The following is a 21,038-nucleotide window of genomic DNA, read 5'->3' on the forward strand; positions in this document are numbered from 1 at the left end:
AGAACCGGTCTGCAGCTTCAAACCAAGCAAGGCTGGGTTTATAAATACCGTCTGTAGACGCACCACTGTTGTGTGATTTCAGTACTTTTTTATGTTCATTCATGTAAGCATTTCGAATGCTTCAAATTTTTAATTGTGTTGTAGCTACATCAATTCTAGGTACATATTCACGCATATTGTTTACTATTAAAATTATTGCAGCATCTCTCAAATTTCTGTCTTTGTATGATTCGCTTTTGTGGTTCCAGAGGCATTCTCGTTCTTGATACACCTCCAAGAATCTCATAATTGTCGCTGTTGACCACTTTTTCGGCATATTAATAACAAAAGCACAAACAAAAGCACTATCTGCGTACGAATACGCACTAGAAAGGTATGGATCCAGCCGCGAGGTAGCAATCGAATGACGTTATTCGATTGTGGAGAAGGCAAAATGGCGCAACAAAGTAGAACCAAGTTCAACTTTTTGTGGCGTGACAAAAGTTGTGCTTCTTAAATGGCGCCACCGAAAACTAGGAGTTCCCACATGCAACTACAAAGCAACTGCAGTTTGCCATTAGCAAACTGGCTTTACTCATTCCACGCAACGAGTGGCGCAACCCAATGTCGTCGTGTAAACTAGGCATGACAGTGTGCAACTAGGGTGCTTCCACACTTAAGTTGACGTATGCAATGGGTGGTGGAGATGTGCAAGTGTAAATGATTGATGCCAGCTTATCATGGGCTTTGATCTACTTACATTGTTGTGTTCAGAGACATTTTGCCGTTACGCCAGTTGTCTAATATCAAAGATTCTATTTTTACAGTTATGCATCTGCTGTCGTTGAAACGTTTCAAACGAGATTCATTTGTTACGCGCGAAAGTGCTGTGTTATTGACATAGTGTTTGATTTGTTGTTGGAGTAGTGGGTGTGTATGCCAAGAAGTAATTATGACTGTAACAAACTTAGCTTTGAGTAAAGAGGTTGAAAGCAATAACATGTTCCTGACGCCGGCTGCGAAGGTAAGTAGTATTTATGTTGAAGAAATTATTTTCCTTTGCTTATAGCTGTGTTGAAAGAAGTGTGCGTATGTGTAATTGTTACTGTTTTATTTCGCAGCTTCTGTGGAGGCGACTATTAAGATACATCATATCCTTATGTTATTGCAAAATGTATTAATTTTTTCTTATTTAAAAGGAAAATACTTAAACCATAAAAGGTGAAATGTGCCAACGTTGTGTTAACATTTTTGTATCGTAAATCGTCCCAAAGAGATGCGTCTTGAGTTATATTTAATGCACGACATAATTCCTATGTGGTATATGAGTAATAAAAGCGGACCGAAGACACTTCGTATTGGATTGAACTTAATGAAGGCAAAGTGTCGTATTTGGTGAATTTTGTATTTATTCTTGCATGTATTGAAAATATACTGTTTCGATGCAGAGATGCATTATAGACCTCCCAGAATCACATTTTTTGTTCAATTTATCGTACGAAAATTTTGGGGAGTACAACGCCGGCCCATCATATAGCTCATTGTTTTGTGGACTAGACACAGTTTAAATCTTTTTTGATAATAAAAGTGGATAACCTTCAGGATTAAATTTACGAAGCTGAAGTAGAGGACTGGCATTGCGTTGATGTGTGATTATTCTTTTTGTCTATTATTGCAGGCCATTGTTAGTTGATTTCATGCTCAACGGTCATTGGACTGCCTGCTATGTCACCAATACTGTTGTTAATTAGAGACCTCTGTGAATTGTCTGCTTCCAGAAAAAAGGAAAAATCGGCGCTAAAAAGAAACAAGTGCAAATTGAACCACCTCCACCACCCAAAAAACCTGAGAAGAAAGTACCAGAGGGGAGAAAATATGCGCAGATTGCACCAGAATCTATTAAAATTAAGGGTGAATGTGTTGGAGTTGATGACTTGGATGATGCCGTAGCAAAAGCTTTGAGTGAAGAAGTTAGCTACAGGCTAAGGGAAATTATTTCAGTAAGTTTACTTTCATTTTTTTGCATGTTCCATGGATCATATTTTTGAGAATTTGTCAGTAGGTTTATAAGTAGCGAAAATTTCGTCTGAAAATACAGTTTTATGCTGGTCATTTACATATCTGGTTTTTTGTTTTAATGTAAAACTAAATTTGATGTAACATAACCACCAACGGATCTGTATTCGGAAATTCATCTATGGACCAGGGAAAGAGTTGTCAAGGGTAGCTAATTTCAATTTTTTTCAGAGCTTGCACCTCTAATTCATTTCTCTGCCCTCCTTCACAGTAGAAGGAAGTGTGCAATTATTTTCACTCTAGTGATGATTTCCTAATATAGATTAACCTTCCAGGCAGAACAGTGCCCAGAACCACACCCAGATAAGTGCTCTGCAACTGGACATTGTACAGTCAAGTGCAGTGGGACATTGTACAGTCAAGGAGCTGTGTTTTAAATGTAGAGACAACGTTGAGGATTAGATGGATCACATCACTAGCACAATCCACTATGCTGCTGATGCATCAATGCTATAGTCTTCAGTTCAGCTTACAAGACATCCTGTTTCATGGTGTAGTGGAGAATGCTATTATCTCATGATATGTAATGCCCGTGGGACTGGACACTATGTTGGATGATGGTGGTTGGTCATCAAGGTCAGAATCTTGATGGACCACCACGCCTGGGTGAGGGTTAGCAGTGAATAGGTGTGAGGTGGTGTATCTGTCACCCAAAAGGCACTAAAGAAACATCATTAACAAGGTAAAAAATTTGTTGTTCAAAGATACACAACTCTCTTGACTCAGACTGCTTGCAGTGCCCATGGGGCAGAGGTGGCACATGCTGTGCTGGAATGCACTAATGCCTGGGATGCAATGCACTGTAGCAGCTGCAGAGGGAGCCATAGAGTCAGCACCCAGCAATGTCATGGGGTTGCTAGCCACATCCATTATTGTCCACGCTCTCCAGCTCCAGCTTCCACGCAGCTTCAGAGAGTGGGTAATCAGGGCACTCTTGATCGTACCATAGACAGTGCCCCAAGAGACACTCACCAAATCTATCTGGAGTGCATGTATCCGTGCTGAGTTATGCTACAGCCCCATTATGAGACAGACGAACAATGTCAGAGTCTCCCTACAGGAGCAGAGGAGAGTGGTAGCAACACCACAGCTCCACAGTGATGGGTGGTGGTGCTGTGCTGTGACTCAAGGTGGCAATGCCCCCACAGGTGGGAATTTTTGCACTGCCAGGGATTGTAGATGAGCAGGAGATAAACCAACATTGGTCCAACCTCCATGCTGGATGGCTGCAACTGAGCAGACCAGACTATCATAGGTCCCTGCTCTGAGCTCATCAACTATAGAATAACATAATTCCACTGGAATGGAAGTAATATTTACATAGGGCTGGCCCATGTACTTTGCCATGGTGTGGCAGGCATGACATCAGCTGGCCTGATTTTCTTGTCTAGTTAGCTTTTCTGGCCACCCTAGTTGCAGTTGAAAGATGACTCAACTTCATCTTCCAGGAGGGGCCACGGACATATTTTGCAGAGTCAGTATACTGAATAGTTATTCTTGCATCTGACGTACACCTGCTTACATCACTGTGTGTAGTCAACACAGTGATGGAACCCTCCTCTCTCTATCTTGTCGTTCTACTATATTGGCACTGTGGGCATCCAGCTTCTATGACATGTAGCAATTAACTCGATCTTGCAACCATATACCATATAACGTGTCAGCAGTACTTCCATGTTGGCATTCCACCCAGAGAGGTGTAGGAAAACCTGGAGTATCACACTCACCCTGGACGTTCTCAGTAATACATCACTAGGGAAAAAGGAATTTGTGTCATTTCCCCTCCCTCTTTCAAAAAGCTCATGTGCATGGTTCATCATATACTAACAAAGGCTAAGAATGCTCCCTACACACAAAGCACATAAACCCCCCCCCCAAAAAAAAAAAAACCAAAATACACAGTACCCAATGTGTATTAACAAAAATAAACCCACAACATCCCTAAAAAACTCAATAAACAACATTAATACACATTTTACCTTTAACAGACACACAAAGCAGATTAAACGCTACTGATTGGTGGGTAACATATCTTGCATGCACTCTGTTCACTCATTCTTTGTTCCTCCGTTTTTCAGATTCAGTGTCCTGCACTAGGATGATACAGACACTTGCAGCAAAACATCTACAGTCCCTTTAAATGGCTTCCTATGCTCCACATGAAAAGAAGTTTTTGTTAGTAGCTGCACCCTGACATTGGCGGGTGATATTACTTCCTTGGTACCATGTCAAAAAAAAATTTTTTTTTTTTACCCCAACCTTAGGTGCATAGGGATTTGTCACTAAAACCCATTGTCCCACACTGTTCTCTAATAAATTACACAAACATTGCTCTCTGAGGTAGACGTCCCAATTGTCGAGATGGATGTTCATGTAATGTCTCATCATCCTTGAAATCAGGTGATGCGTGTGTTCCATTTCCCATTTGATTGATGGTGGAAGGAACTAGTCCATCATGGTCAATACGTAATGGTTACCTACAGGTGTATGATTAAATAGGGTCATAAAATCCATCCCCAGCAATTTGAATGGTTTGGATGCTTCTGTAATAGGATTCATGGTGACAGATTGGCACGTTGTTCTCCATCAACCTGTCATCAGTCAGTTATTGCCATCTGCCATGACTGGCTAAAACATGGTCATGTACTTACTTCAATACTTCATGCCTAAAAGTTACAAGTACTACCACAACTGGTCTGCCTTTCATCACTGTGCACAGCAACCCTTTGTGTGTTGTAAATTGTGACTGTGACCTAAATAGTTGGCAGTCAGTGTCAGCTGCTTGAGCCTGTTGCCATTCAGCAATGTTTCTACCAAATGCGTGCAGAACTTCAACCTACCTACTCAAATTAGCAGCAGTAGTATGCTTTTCCCCAAGTTTTTGTACCAAATTTACTCAACTTCAGAGCTCACCACATCAGTTGATCCTGGCAGATCCTTTAGGCCAGCCACCACTTTGCACAGCATGGTCTGTTACAGCTTTAATCTTTATGCCATACAAGTAACAATAGAAATACATCTCATCATAAATAACTGCCAACATTTCCTTTTCTGTGGTAGAATAATTCTGCTCTGCTTTATTCAGCTGTCTCGGCATATATGCCACTGGATGCTCTTTACCATCCACATTTTGGCTAAGAATTTCATTCCGGATGTGGAAAGGGTGCTTCCGGATGCCATGAAGAGTACAGGTGTTGACTCATGTCGGTACCAATGACGTGTGTCACTTTTGACCGGAGGAGATTCTCTTTGGTTTTGGGTGGCTAGTGGGAATAGTAAAGACTGCCAGTCTTGCTCACGAGATTAAAGCAGGGTTCACCATCAGCAGCATTGTCAGTAGAACCAGCTGTGGTCCTTTGGTGTAGAGCCATGTGGAAGGTCCAAATCAGTGGGTCAGGAAGTTCTCTGACCATGTAGGTTGCAGATAATTTGACGTGTGCCATCGGGTGGTGGGTTTCCACGTTCCGCTTAATAGGTCAGCGGTCCACTACACACAGGAAGTGGCTGCATGGTTAGCGGGGGCTGTATGGAAGGGACTGGGCGGTTTTAGGTTAGAGGGTCTCAGGAAACCACAGAAAGGGCGTCTGTCTAAAAGGGGCACGGAAAAAACAGTAAGGTAGTTGTAGAAATGATCAGTATTGTAGTTGTAAATTGTTGTAGCTGTGTTGGGTTGTTTCACCGACCCCCGACTCAGAAGATACAGCTGCTGAACAGTTCAAAGAAAACTTGAGTCTCATTTCAAATAGGTACCCCACTCATACAATTATAGTCAGTGGTGACTTCAATCTACCCTCAATATGTTGGAAAAATTATACGTTTAAAGCTGGTGGCAGGCATAAAAGTCATCTGAAATTGTACTGAATGCTTTCTCAGAAAATTATTTTAAACAGTTAGTTCATGAGCCCACTCGAAGTGTAAATGGTTGCGAAAGCGTACTTGACCTCTTAGCAACAAACAATCCTGGACAAATAAGGAGTATCGTGACGATTACAGGGATTAGTGACCACAAGGCCGTTGCTGCTAGGCTGAATACCGTAACACCTACAACCATCAAAAAGAAACACAAAGTATATCTATTTAAAAAAGCTGATAAAATTACTCTTAACACCTTTTTAAGAGACAGCCATCACTCCTTCCGATGTGATCATGTAAGTGTTGTGGAATGTTTTCAGAGAGATAGTATCGACAGCAATTGAGAGGTATATACCACATAAATTAATAAGTGATGGTACTGATCCCCCATCGTACACAAAACGGGTCAGATTGTGATTGAAATTACAATTACAAATAACCTAAATTGGAACATTCACATAGATAATGTTGTGGGTAGAGCAAACCAAAGAGTGTGATTCATTGGCAGAACACTTAGAAGGTGCAACAGGTCTACTAAAGAAACTGCTTACACCACACTTTTCTGCCCTATTCTTGAGTATTGCTGTGTGGTGTGGGATCTACAGCAGGTGGGACTGACGGATGACATCAAAAAAGTTAAAAGAAGAGCAGCTCATTTTGTATTATCGCAAAATAGAGGAGATAGTGCCACAGATATGATATGTGAATTGGAGTGGCAATCATCAAAACAAAGGCTTTTTCATTGCGACGGGATCTCCTCATGAAATTTCAATCACCAGTTTTCTCCTCTGATTGTGAAAACATTCTTTTGGCACCCACCTACATAAGGAGAAATGATCATCATGACAAAATAAGGTAAATCAGGGCTCACACAGAAAAATTTAAGTGCTCGTTTTTCCCGCACGCCATTAGAGAGTGGAACAGTAGAGAGACAGTGTGAAGGTGGTTCATTGAACCCTGTGCCAGGCACTTTGTGAATAGCAGAGTAATCACGTAGATGTAGATACAGATTTAGAACACATCCAATCACCAGACTACTCATTTCACACAGTAAAATAAATTCACTGCTAAAATCTGGAAGCCCCAATACCGGACTCATGGTGAATGCCTGTTCCAAATCCTAAAATGCAGTTTCATGGCAACTGACCACTGATTTTTTTTTACAACAGATGATTCAGTGGTTCAGAAATTTCAGAAAATATGTTAACATATTTCATATAATAATTGCAAAGCCCAAGGAATGACTGTGAAGCTGTTAAGTTGTCTGTGGTGGCACAAATTCACTGACTGCAGAAATCAAACGTGGATCGGATCTGACACCCTCCTGACTAACCACATGACTCAAGTAATTCACCTGTGTTACAATGAAGTGACACTTATTCACACTGAGTGTCAACCATGCAGCACATGCCATATTGTACACTTCATCCAGTTGCTGCACATGCTTTTCCATATCTTTCGAAAATACAGTGATATCATTGAGATAAACCATACTCTGCTTCAGTTTCAGTCTTCTGAGCATTCCATCTGATAGCCTTTGGAAGGTTGCTGGTGCATTCTTATGACCAAATGACATCCAGTGCTATTGACAATGGTCCCAAGATACCACATCAGGACTCTCTTCCAGAACCACTTCCAACTGATGATAGCCATTTCTCCAATCCATTGTTGAGAAATATTCACAGTGACCCAAGTTTTCCAGTCTCGTTTACATTTAGTATAGAATATATGTCTGTAATATTCCTTGCATCCAGGTAATGGTAATCACAACAAAATCTATGTTTTTTTGTACCATCTGCTGACTTCATTGGTACAATTACAACACTTGCTCACAATGAACTGTCACTATGCTCAATGATACCATCAGTTAACTGCTGATCAGTAAAATCTTCCATTTCTGGTTACAAGTGCTTCAGGATTCCATACGGATTTCTGTACACAGTAGCATTACTACCTGTTATAGTCTGTGCTATGCTTCCTCTTGATTAAACGGATCAGCAAATCTTAACTGCAGAGCTTCTATAGCAGATTCATCTTTCCAAACTATGTGTTTCACTTTCTCACACTGTGCAGACATAGTGTTGTCTTGCTTGTGACCAAGGCCTCCTTCTGACCTATCGAGTACTCATCCTCATTCAGAATAGCCAAACTGGCAACTAGTAACCCCATTGGCAGACTCATTTTGCCCATACCAAAATTGTCTTTACTCACTGGAACAATGTTATCTCCGTCTCCTTCTCTTACGTGTACTGCAATTCTATGCACAAAGAAATGTGAAACATCCAAATTATCATTGCATTCTACAATGCACAACATTTCACTCAGGAGGTATACACCCACACTAACTCAGAATAACTTTCCTGTGGATCTTGGCACTATCATCTGAATTGATTTACAGTGTATATTGATTTACAGTGTATGTGTCTATATTCTATTTGGTACCTCATTCATGATAGGTGAACCTTGCGGCGATGTAACACTAGCAGTGGTCATTCCCGAGCAGAAACAGTGTTCCCCAGAGTTCAATAATTTACTGTGATGAGGCAACACCTCCGTGTACTGTTGAAAGTTCCTTGCTCCAATACTGAAATTGAGCAATGCTGATCCCAGTGATGCACATCATTACCACCCACTCCACGTGACCTATATCATGGAGTCCTCAGCATCCTCCTACCTAGAAGGTCTAGACTGACTACTGACAAAAGCTCCTGCATCCACCAAAAAAACTTTTATTCTGTTACTTTAACTAAGCCCACCAAGCCACATTCCACCTCTGCAATGGGAACATCATCAGATGGTTAAGGAATTCTCACTAGTGTTTAATGAGTGCTTCTTCTGACACTGTCCATTCCTCTTTTCATTGTGATGCGCACGCGGTGGCCCACTACCCCACACCCTTAACACCAGTGTTGTTGACATTACTTCTTAACGTAGCCCGTAGTCCACATCTATAACACTTCCACAACAGGAAAATTGTCCTGTTTATCCTATCTCTGTGTCACAATATCAACTTCAAGATGTTTAATCACCACCTAAATCTTTCAGGTTTACCTTTGTAATCCTTCTCGATGTATCTGTTGGCAATTCTCTTAAATACACATCCAGTGCCTTGTTTTCAGCTTCTTATAAAATGACTTTACCCACCTCCACATTTTGCATTAATTCTGTTACTTGTATTGGCTTTCCCGATTCTGTCCGAAAATGCTTGCAATGATTCATTATGTTTTTGGGGTAGACCATTAAATTTCTCCCTGAAAATCCTTATCTTTTTGTTTGTGGTACCACTGATAAAGCCTCTTTTCCAATTGCTCAAACATCTGTTCCCTACCCAATCCCTCGTGGTACGTAACATATAATTTGGCCAAATTTAGGCATGTTTCAGCCGACCAATTCCATAGCTTTGCAACGACCTTCAGATCACCAATAAGTACTGACACGTCCTCAGTCGACTTAAGAGTGAAAGATGTCATGAGGTTAGAACTAACAGAATCTGCTGAAGGAATAGGTAGAGAAAATAATGTTTTCACCTTCACCAGCTCAGCGTGCCTATGCCCACCTACAGTTTGGTGACTGCCTACATGTCTACGCAACACGTTACAGTTCTGCAGTGCAATTACTTGCTTCTGTGGGGCATCAGTTGCCTCCCACTTAGTCACTGTTCGTGTTTCCGACATTTGTTAAATCTCCGTCAAACATTAAAATAGCAAAAAATATAGGTTAACACACACAAAACTGTGGTACAAAGTACACTAGTTCTTTCACTGTATTGTGACCCAGCAAGATTCAGAGCATTGACACACCTATACATGTGCTACATACAGCTGACATGTATGCTTGGCAACTAGGGTTCAGCTAAAATTACAAAATGGGCACATCACATGTTGCAAGTAATGCCTCTAAATTGAGACAAGTCCACAGGTTCCTGCGGCTTGATGAATCACTTTTTCAATTTTTATGACACTTGTGACACCCTACCATGGTTGTAAACAAAAGAAGCAAAGAAGGCCAATACAATAAGCAACCATACACCACCTTGGACGTTTGACCTGTAAGAGGCTGCTGCTAAAGTCAAGTTGCCAGACCAAGCTGAACCTCCCAACACTGGACCACTTCCAACATTGGATACCATTGTGTCAGATTGGACCACTTCTGGTAGCGAATGTAATTCCATGTCCTGGGACATGTGTAATTGTGCTGAGTTATGCTGCAGCATCCTGTCAGGAGAAAGGTGAGCAACATTGGAGTCTGCCTGCAGCTACTAGCAACAGCACACCCCTACAATGATTGATGATGGTCTTCTCCATGGACCCGCTGGTTAGACCACCAGAAAGCCCACTGAAATATGGCGCCCACAGGTCTCCATCAGTCTTGATGCAGATGATCACACTGCAGTTCATGGTAGCAATGTCCACCAGGTAGGACATGCTGCTCCATCAGATATTGTAGGCAGCTAGATGAGAAGGAAATAGACCAACATAGGTCCAACCTCCAAGCCAGACGGCTGCCAACTGACAAGGAACAAGCCAGACGGCTGCCAACTGACAAGGAACCCATTTAGTATGAAGCCACAAGTTCAATCTTTAGTAAGGCTCATTGGAAAGTGTTGGGTTAACAATTACGATAGGAAAAAAATGTTTTATAGACAGTGAAAAAACAAACAGCCTGAGGCTGAATTTGTCCAGTGGTTCCAGGTGGTATGACTTGCAATGTCACACACTTTTCAGGAGAGATAGATTGCTCTAAAGGGGTATGATTTTTATACACAGACTAGGAATCAAGCAAAAGCAAGTTATTTTGACCAGCTCTTGGCCAAAAGCAGTGCTGACACGATATTTGTAGTTCTCTTACATTATTGTTTCACTCTTCCTTGCTGTGATATAAATATTCCCTAGAACCCTTGCAAGATCATACACATGAGAAAGAATGTTAGGGGGCAGAACACCTCCATCTTCTCAAAGCACAATAAATAAATTTCCAGCCCATTTACCATCCAGATTAACAGTCAGCATAATTGCTAATGAATGCGTTAAGGCATTGATGTTTGTTGATCTTGATACAACTCTCTTGGTACCACTGATTGCCAGTGTTCCTTTCAAATTCATTCCGCCTTGAAATCCCCATTTGTTGGAGTTGAAAACAAATTCCGTACTGAATGATGGGATGAGTTTGTTTGCATTATCTACAAATTTTCATGCCAGTTATGCAGTTTGCTGTGCATTGCCAAGTTGACACTTTGTTTGAAATTTCGGTATCCTACGTCTTCCCATTCTTTAGCACTGTTTGATGTTATGCAACTATTCCCTGCTTCCCTCGAAATTGCTATAATCTATGTTGTGTGCCATTTGATGTGCATAATGTAGTAGGTCACTATCATGCAATTGTAAATTGTATTGAGCATCCATGAAATGCACAACACCTGTTTTTGTAACAAGTTCACCTTGTATTTCCTTGAATATCTGTAGTTTTTATTATGTACTACCTGGTCATATTACTGTGGACTTATTTGAAATCTGTTCATAATTGTTTTCTTACTATGCTGTGGATGATCTTACATGTACATAATTCTGTTTAGTACCCACTCCTTGGACAATGATTGTCCATTACTACATTTCACTGGAGACAGGATTTCTGGATTCCTGTCTGACAGGGATGATGAACTACGTGGCTTGACACCTGTTTCAGTATCACTTTCACTTGTTAACCACGTATCATGTACATTGTCTTCCCAGTTGATTGTATACAACCCTACGTGTCTTTCAGAAATGCTAATATTTTATGTGCTATTTCTTTCTCTGCAAAATTCTTTGCATTCCTGTCTCACATTTGTTGTAGATATAATGCAATATTTGCTTTTTTATCATTGCCATTGCTGTTTCTTGTATCAACACCACTAGAACTGTATCACTGTTGTGAGTTATTAGTCAACTAAGCAATTCAACTACACTCCATACTATCATGCTGTGCTCACCATTGGATACATCCAGTCCTGCCCCTGTTTTCATTAGCAGCCAATAGTGTGGTTCCTTGGTAAACGACATGTGGCACGTCGAGTGCCATAAACATCATTGGTCTTCTGCGACCTCACACTCGAGGGAGGGATTTTTTGTGAGTGGGTACAGACTGAGACAAGTCCCTCCTCTGGGATTGTCAGCTACAGGATAACATACTTTCGCTAGAAAAGGAGTAATATATACACATAGCTGGCCCGTGTGCTTTGCCATTGTGAGGCAGCCAGGGCCTCACCTGGCTGCCTTTTCTTGTTTGGTTGCCCTAGTTGCAGCTGGAAGATCATAACACCACCAGCTTCTATTACTATAGCTATTGACCACTAATGTTACTCCTATGACTGGAATTTAATTTTGGTTGTTAACATGTGCTAATGGTTAAGGTATCAGGCTATGCTTAGTTATACAAAAGATTATGTTTTGATAGGAAGTAGTAGTTGAACTGGTGGGAATTGAACAAAAGTTCTGGCAGTATCTAAAGGAAAGAAAAATGTTTGCTAGGCTAATTAGCCAAGCTGGTACCAAGAAATTATACTTTTCATCTAGTAAATTAACTATTTCATGTGTCTTTACTTGGTACTAAACTGTTCTGCAAAAAGGATGTGATAAAGTAGCACAGTGGAGCAATTATTGGAACAGTAATTTACCATGAGTAACACAGATGGAATCTTAGAAATGTTTTAGGCCACAAACTGGTTCTCACTAACATTAACTGTCTGTATTCAGAATAAGAAAGCTAATATTCATTACAAGAAATCAATTACTGTTGGTGGAGCAGAACTAATATGGATAGGAGGAGGTATTACCATTCAATTAATTAAAAACACCTATATAGTGGAGACCTATAACCTGTTATGATAAACGATTTAGTTTATGTTGTAACCCTATAGTTTGAGGGCGCGAATCAAACAGTGCATGATAAAAGTGACTCCACGGCCAGCCTAGAGAGTTCGCCTCAGCCTGGACAGACTGTGCCATGTGCGCAAACAGCCCAGTATAAGACCTTGATTTATTTTATACTTCATTCACTGTTATTGTGAATCTCTTCCTGTGGAAACATAAAAAAATATTTGTCACTATTACATCTGAGTATGTGTTTATACAACATTACAACATACTTGGCGATGAGTGCAGTATTCTGCTCAGCGTGTTTATTTTCTTTGGTTTGATATATAACCAACATGTCAGTGGAAGTAGTTCTTCAAACCCTTGTTGAACAACAAACTCTCACCGAACAACAGTGAACCCTTACTGAGCAATAACATGCTCTCACCATGACACTATCTGTGGAAGATTGGGACGCATATGAAAAACGCCTTCAGCAACATTTTCAAGCTGTTGGAGTCACCGACCCCAACTTCTGCAAGGCTTTATTTTTATCGTGGATTTCTCCTTGTGTTTATCGCCTATTTGTGTCAACTAGCTCCTTTTCCAGAACCTGATAGTCTCCCTTTTTATGAAATGTGTCAGTTGCTCTCTAATTATCATTGCGAACATACTCATGTAAAGCTCTACCATTGCCAAAAGAAGCCACAACAGTCGTACAGAACTTGGCCAATGCAACTTCATGGGCTTAGCCGTTGTTGCCAATTTGTTACTGAGGCCAATGGGTCTCATATGCTGATTGGATGGTTCATGATGCCTTTAATAGTGAAGTTCATGAACTTGCTTTACAATGTGAAAATCAATCTCCCACAGGTGTTCTGAACATTGCTCGCTCTTTTGAAATATCTAGGGCAGCAGGAAATCAGATAGAAGCATAATGTGAAGTAGCGGCTGCTGCTGCCTATACTCCTTGGCTGCCATCAGTTAGCTCAAGGGGGAACACTGCATCATGCTAAGCAGCAGCAGCAGTAGCGGGAGGCAGTGTCACAACAGCAGCTGGTGCAGTGTTCTTCTCTTCCATTGTGCCCTTAGTGTTGCGTGTGCGCGCGCAACTCTCAACCTTCTTCACCAGACATGAACAGTGAACAGTGTTTTCTAACTGATGTTAGCCCAAACAAACTCTACACTGAAGTACGCATGAGGGACACGATGTTAAAAATGCAAGTGAACATTGGTGCAGCAGTGACATTATTAAATTCACAAACCTATGTGTGTCTTTCATCAGTTGATGAATTACAACAAACGACTACTAGCTATATTGGTACAGTTTTCTACTTCCATGGTGTACAGAGCAGTTGTTCGGCCTTTGACCTTTCTTGTGGTGGATAATGCCAACACTTAAAACTATTTTGGGTTAGAAGCCTTCAAAATTTTTGGATTCTCTATTTCTGACGAAATGCATCTGGTATCAGATAAAGTTCCATACCAACTACTGGACGTGCTCTGCTGGGAATATACCTCACTGTTTTTGGAGGATTTATAGTATGCTACTGATTTCAAGTTTCACATCACAATGAAACCCACAGTGCATCCTTTTTTTTTTTTTTTTTTTTTTTTTATGTCAACCCAGTCCCAGTAGCTTTACAGGTGCAAGTCAAATTGGAACTAAATCAACTTATATCTTTGGGTGTTATCACGCCTGTCTCCTCTAGTGAATGGTCTAACCCATTGATAATTGTCCTAAACCCTAACAGCAATCTTCGGCTCTCTGGTGATTTTAAAGTGTCTGTAAATTCACAGTCTGTTATTCGTACCTATCCCTTAAGCTGTCCAGATGAACTCACGGCACAGCTTTCCATGGGCTAATATTTTTCCAAAATAGCTTGTCAGAATCCTACTCACAACTGCCTGCCTCTGGATGATGATTCCAAACATGCCCTTGCAGTGAATAGCCCCTTCAGGCTATGTCACTACTAGTGCCTGCCATTTGGCGTGTCTAGCATTCCTGCCATTTTCCTATGATTTTTGGAGCAACTCGCAGCCTCGATGCTGGGATGCGTAAACTACCTGGATGATAGTGTGTTCTCAGGTTCCTCAGCAGTTGAACATTTGCAGAACCTTTGTGCCTGACAGTTTGAAATGTAACTTGAACAAATCACAATTTTTTCAGCATTCTATCTCGGTTTTGAAGTCTCAAATGTCGGAGTCAAGTCTTTATGCCAAAATGTCGATGCTGTTAAGCTTTGCTGTGTGCTACGTGTGTAAAAGAGTTGCAAATCTTTTTAGGGAAGATTGCATACTACCATAAATTTCTTCCTGGTGCAGCCACATTGACACAGTCACTTCATGCTTTTCACTTGTTGCCTGCCTGCAAGCATGCTTGCACCTTGCTAGGGTCAAAATTGCACAAGCACCTTGCTTGGTTAGCTACCAACGTATTGTTTTGGCCACAGATGCCTCCCAGTGTGGCCTTGGGACTGTTCGTGAACACAAATATGTGGATAGCTCCAAACGCCCCATTGCGTAAACATACAAAACTCTGAATCGTGCATCAGCACTACTCGCAGATAGAAAAAGATGTCCTCGCTATAGCGTACGCACTCAAAAAATTTCATGTTTTACTATACAATTCTAAATTTAATTTGATTACTGATCATAAACCTCCAGTTTCTTTATCGAACAAAGTGGCCTAACGCCTGGTATGCTGGGTGCTCTTATTGTCACACTATAATCGTGAGATTAATTTCCATCTCACAGCACAACATGCTAATGCGTATGCTCCTTCTCGATTGCCATCAGGCCCGAATCCATAATTTGATCAGGATGAACAGTTGTGTTTCCATTTAGACATCCGAGCCCAAAACACCGTGGATGATTTTCCCATTACCAGTTCTCTGATTTCGGTGGCTGTTGTGGTTGATTCTGTCTTGTCACGTTGTTCAATTTGTCCAGCACGGCTGGCCAGATAAACCACAGCGCCAAGTGTTGGATTCTTTACACAGTTATTATGCTCTCTGCCACCGCCTCTCAGTTTTTGAATGTGTGTTACTGTTCGCTGCTAGAGTGTTGGCACCCAGGATTGTGATCCTGTCTGCATTGCAGTGGAATGTCATGTGCCTTCTCCACCTGAACCATCTAGGTGTGTTTCTCATACAAAATTGCTGGACCGTCGTCACACTTTTTAGAAGGATGTTGACCGTGAGATCTTGTGCGTTGTCAGCCTGCCTGCAGGCACCACCCATCAGGTGGCAACACAGGCCTGCCCCACCTACCCTCCTCCCCATTGCACCCCTGGGAACATATTCATGTTGGTTTTGTGGGTCTGTCCCCTAACTCCTTTTGGCCTGTAGTATCAGATTCTTGCTCAAAGTTCCCTTGTGTGGTTCATTGCGTGTCCACCGCGGCTGCAGTCATTGCCCTCTCAAAGATTTTTTCCTTAGAAGGATTGTCGTATAAGTGTGTGGTGGACAATGGCCCACAGTTTGTGTCTCAAGATTTTGAAGATCTTTGTACAAAGAGTGGCATCAGGCTAGTTTTGGTCTCTCCCTTTCATTCTCAGTCCACTGGAGAGGTGGAGTGGCTGGTCAGTGCATTCAAAACCCAGATTGAAAAATATATCACTCAAAATTATTCCATGAGTTCTTGAGTTCATATAGATTCACTCCAGTCGGTGACAGCAAGCCAGCGGAGCTGCTTCACGGCTGCCAGCCCCATACACTGCTTCATCTGCTCTGGCCAACACTTGGCCACCTGCCGGTGTCTGCATCAGAGTGATTTCATCAGGACTGAGTCTTCTGTGCCGATAGGTGTGGCCAACATCCTAAGTGGATACCAGTGGTCATCCACCTTGGCCTATGACACCATTTCTGCAGTGTGGGCACTTCCTATGGCTTATGTCACAACACTATGACAAGCTCTGTCCGCAAATGACTGACTGCACAGCAGATAGCCCTCCACCCCGTGCCCACCATCAATCATCCGTGCCCCGTGCCGGCCACCACAGTGTCGTCCATACCTCCTCCTGCTCCTGTGCCATTTTCGACTCCATCTCCACAGCCCCTTTCGCCACCACCTTCTCTGCTACTCCATCGCTGAGTGCCTGCCCAGATATGGACATTGCTACAGCACCATCATCACGAGTGCTCCATTACAGCCTCTTGCAGAGCAGTGTGTACCGTGCCTGTTCGTGCCTGCACCATTTTATACCATATTCTCCTGTGATAACATAACACCTCGATACCTGCTCCAGCAGTCCTCACCGATTGATGAAGACATGGACATCTCCACAGTGAACACTTCCCCCAAGGGGGAAAGAGTATTTTAACCTTATAGTGTGAGCACACATAATTAAACAGCACATGGCAGAAGTGCCTCCATAGCAGGCCTAGAGAGGTCACCTCACAACCTGGACAGATGGCGCAGCCTGTGCCGTGTGCATAGCAGTCCAATATAAGCCCAGTGGTTAGGCCCTCAGCCTCACTTGCTTATCATATACTCATGTACAAAACTGTGTATTGATGTGTTCTATATTTGAGACCTTGCACTGTTCTATGCTTCATACAGTGGTATTGTGAATCCCATTCTGTGGAAGCAGAATATATCTTGGTTGGTGTTATGCTTGAGGTTGTGTCTGTACAACATTACAACAGTTTGTATACATTTCCTTTGGGAGCATATACTTCTTTGTACTAAGCAGATCATAAATGAAACAAGGGCTCTTTGTATCTGTTATGGTCTGAACAGTTGTAGCCAGACTTTAAATAACACAAAAGCTATTAAAATGGGTGCTACACTTCACAAATACTTTTATTGTGATGATGATTGTATTACTGGCTCAGTAACTTGAACTATTCACTTATGAAAATTTATGTGGAGTATTTCAGCAACAAAATTGTACACAAAAGTCAATGAATACACTTAAGACAAGGATTACTTCGCAGTTCAGTAAAGCAGATACTCACATGTATTGAATCACTGGTAAAAGAATCCCGTGTAGCTAAATGACTAAGGAGTACTACACGGTTCTCAACACCAAGTTTAACTAGAAATAATTATTATTTGCACATAAAGCAAATAACTGGTCAATACAAACAATTTGCATTACTAAATTTTTACTTAAAATGCAGATGGTTTCTGGTGATCTTCCATAGCTAAAGTGCAGACAGCAAATGTACTCGTGGCTGTTACTGTACAAAGACTTTGAAAATTATCCTCTTTGCACCAAATTTTTCTAATTAAGAGCCAACCAATAAATGCCATGAATAATTAGCCAGAACTCTTCCACATCCAAGGCATTATTGCTCAGTCTTGCTGCTTTGGTTGCCTCCTTCAACATATGAGATGTGAACAGTTTGCAAGATAGCCATCGACTGACTGTGCCACAAACACTTCTTGTGGTTCTGCCACTAAATCCTCCTTTTCTATTCCCGCCATGTGGGTTTTCATAGCAGTAGTATTGTCCTCCAGGTTTTACATAAGTACAAACCTATGTTCCCTATGCATTAACTGCCTCTACAAATACTGTTTCAACATTTCAGTATTTGTACAGAATATAATTTTTTTAAAATTACATGCATACATTAATTATAGTGATACATATTGACAGAAAATATGATGAAACATTTGCATAGCTGCTTAACCAAAGAACACAGTGACAAAAATGTCACACTAAGCATAGGAAGAGAAAGACAATACATGATATAGGTATAGTCGATGTTATTCAAATGTGTTACAAAGCGACTTAATCTTGCCTTTTAGGAGCGGTGGTGGACATATTTTGCAGAGTCACTATACTGAAAAACTACTCTTGCATCTGAGTTACGTCACTTTGTATGGCCAGCACAATTATGACATTCTCCTTTTCTATCATGTCATTTTGCTGCATTGGCACTTTGTGGACGTAGCTGCCATCTTTGGAATTTCACCCGGCTGCTGCATACTGAACTGTGTTGCTCCGTTGCTCACCTCTTGCATTACCAGGTGAAGACTTCAAAATTTATACTCAACAACATAAGGTTGTCAGTCTGTTTTGTTTCAGAAGGTAGGTGGTTGGCTCTATAAAGATCCAAGTGCAGATCACCTGCAGATAACCTCACACTCTTTCACTGATAGAGGTGGTGTAGTGGCTTGCACAGTGGACTTACTTTTAGGATGATAGCAGTTCAGATCGCCTTCTAGTCATCCAGAATTAAGTTTCCATGATTAAGTTAAATTGCTTAAGGCAAACTGTCATTAAGATAGCAAAGCCTCGTATGTTTTGCATTGAGGAGGGGGGGGGGGGAGCTTTCACATACATATAGATTTCAGTTAATTCAAGTCATGCTCCATTAGAGAGATATTGAGTCATAAATTAAAGTGATAATATTTTATGTACATATTATTTGGCAATTTTATGGTATTTATGGCCTTATTAAATAAGATATGAGGTTTTGTAACAACACATTGTTAACACTCAAGAAGTTACAAGCTTATGCGCTCAAACAGTTTTTATGTTATTAATAGAACTGAGCATATAGACATACACAACCAGTTTAGTAGCAATTTGAAGCCTTTTTATGAAAAAATAAAAGTTGTGGAGGAGTTCTTTGTGTTTTTTCCTGTACTAGCCTAAAATTATTGTTAAAGGAGAACTTCATAAAAGTGGTAATAACAGAGTTGAGACATATTAAACAATGGTACTTTTTTTGCGGAAATTGCAACTAGTCCTGTTTACAGATTTTTGTATCCCTGATGACTGTATTGGAGCATCTTGTAAGTAATTTCTAACCCTCTTCAAAATCCAATTTATATCCAATACCCACAGGTGGATTATACCTCAGAATCGATATGTCTGCAACACCTGAATGTCTTACTTTACTCCTTGGACAAATTCGTTTTTGGTATGGAACTTCAAAGATGTTTTTTAAAAAATCATGATATACACATTATACTCTATACAGGCCCTGTTTATCACACCTTGCTTCTTTTAACACATCAGCATAATTAGTTGGAAATATAGAGAATGTTCCTCTTTCTGTATTGAATTGTGGAATGCACATAGCCACATTCAACTTGTATGTGTCCTTCGAGTAAATAGTTCTGTATGATGATTGTACCACTTGCTAAGCTGTAATTTTGCGACACATTTCAAAGAAGTGCATTTCAATTCTAAGCTTAACTCTAATCACTATGTAAGACTTTAGTTTTACTTTTCTTCCATTCTTTTATTTCTGTGCCTAAAAAATCTGTAATGAAAGCTGAAAACACATTAGCCATCTTCATTATTTATGGCAAATACAACATATAACTGAAACACTTCTAAATTATAAACAGTGAAATTGTGACACACCAGCTTCTCTTTAAATTTAAAGACAACTGGACTGCATTGCAGACATTAACTGCGCTGCTTGTACATCCGTGGTATATACATAACACTTTCCTGCTTCTGTTGCCTTGCTACCATTTGATGTCTCCTGTCTTGCCTTCTTTTTCTTCATCTGCGAGCATTGTACTGACTCCCTGAAATATTATGTAACTGGTCAGAAAGACAGACATCCCATTTGTCTTTCTTTCAACAGACTAAAGCAGTGTTATATTCCTGTATTTCTTTTAAAAATTAATATCTTCTAACAGCTGGTTCATTATTATTGCTAATGCAATAACTTATGAACACTGTATGAATTACCAAATGTGGCTTCAAATAAAGCTCGCAAAAAGATGCTCATCAATAATTCAATGCCAACTTAGGAATTTTATGTAAAAATTTATTAACATTTTCTTTCGGTGTATTACTTTCTTCGTTCAGTTCACTTCGTATTTTAAAATAATTATCCTCTTTTAATCTGTTTAACCCACCTGCTGACTGACCTCTCACAAATTCCTAAGTTAGAGGAACATTCCTTTACACAATTAAAACCACAATTAAAACATCATCTTATACTTTTAAACTGTATTGAAAACTACATTTCCTTCTTGATTCTCCTACTTTGGTTTTTTATTTAACTTCTTTCCTGTGAATGAGGGTAGCAACTCACCCCATTTCATAATTGGGCAGAATGTACGAAGTATTGAAGAAAACATTCCATCGTTATTTTATTTTCAATAGAATTTTGATGAGTATCGTGGATCCATTTTCTTAGGTTCTCTTGTTTACCAATTTGTTCTCCTTTTTTTCTTACCGACAGTACTTTATTAATCTTTGTCTTTCATCCTAGAAATTTTAGATTCATTTCTTTTCCATACAGAAAGATATGCTATATCTTTGTTAGTATGCTTTCTTGTTATTTCGTTACTTTTATTCATGGGTTCTTGCTCCACAACATT

General features: G+C 40.5%; 1 protein-coding gene across 2 annotated transcripts in view; it reads left to right on the forward strand.

The window, feature by feature from the left end:
* Positions 1-734: 734 nt before the first annotated feature.
* LOC126248702 (uncharacterized) overlaps positions 735-21,038 on the forward strand; it is a 49,791-nt gene continuing 29,487 nt past the window's right edge. The window contains exons 1-2 of one of the 2 annotated variants that reach the window (XM_049949986.1): positions 735-1,003; positions 1,758-1,979. In XM_049949986.1, the coding sequence (XP_049805943.1) occupies positions 932-1,003; positions 1,758-1,979 (294 nt within the window). In that variant the 5' untranslated portion in view covers positions 735-931. The remainder of the gene's footprint in view (positions 1,004-1,757; positions 1,980-21,038) is intronic. The other variant, XM_049949988.1, reaches the window with a different exon arrangement.

The sequence above is a fragment of the Schistocerca nitens genome, chromosome 3 (assembly GCF_023898315.1).
Source record: "Schistocerca nitens isolate TAMUIC-IGC-003100 chromosome 3, iqSchNite1.1, whole genome shotgun sequence".
Taxonomy (NCBI): domain Eukaryota; kingdom Metazoa; phylum Arthropoda; class Insecta; order Orthoptera; family Acrididae; genus Schistocerca; species Schistocerca nitens.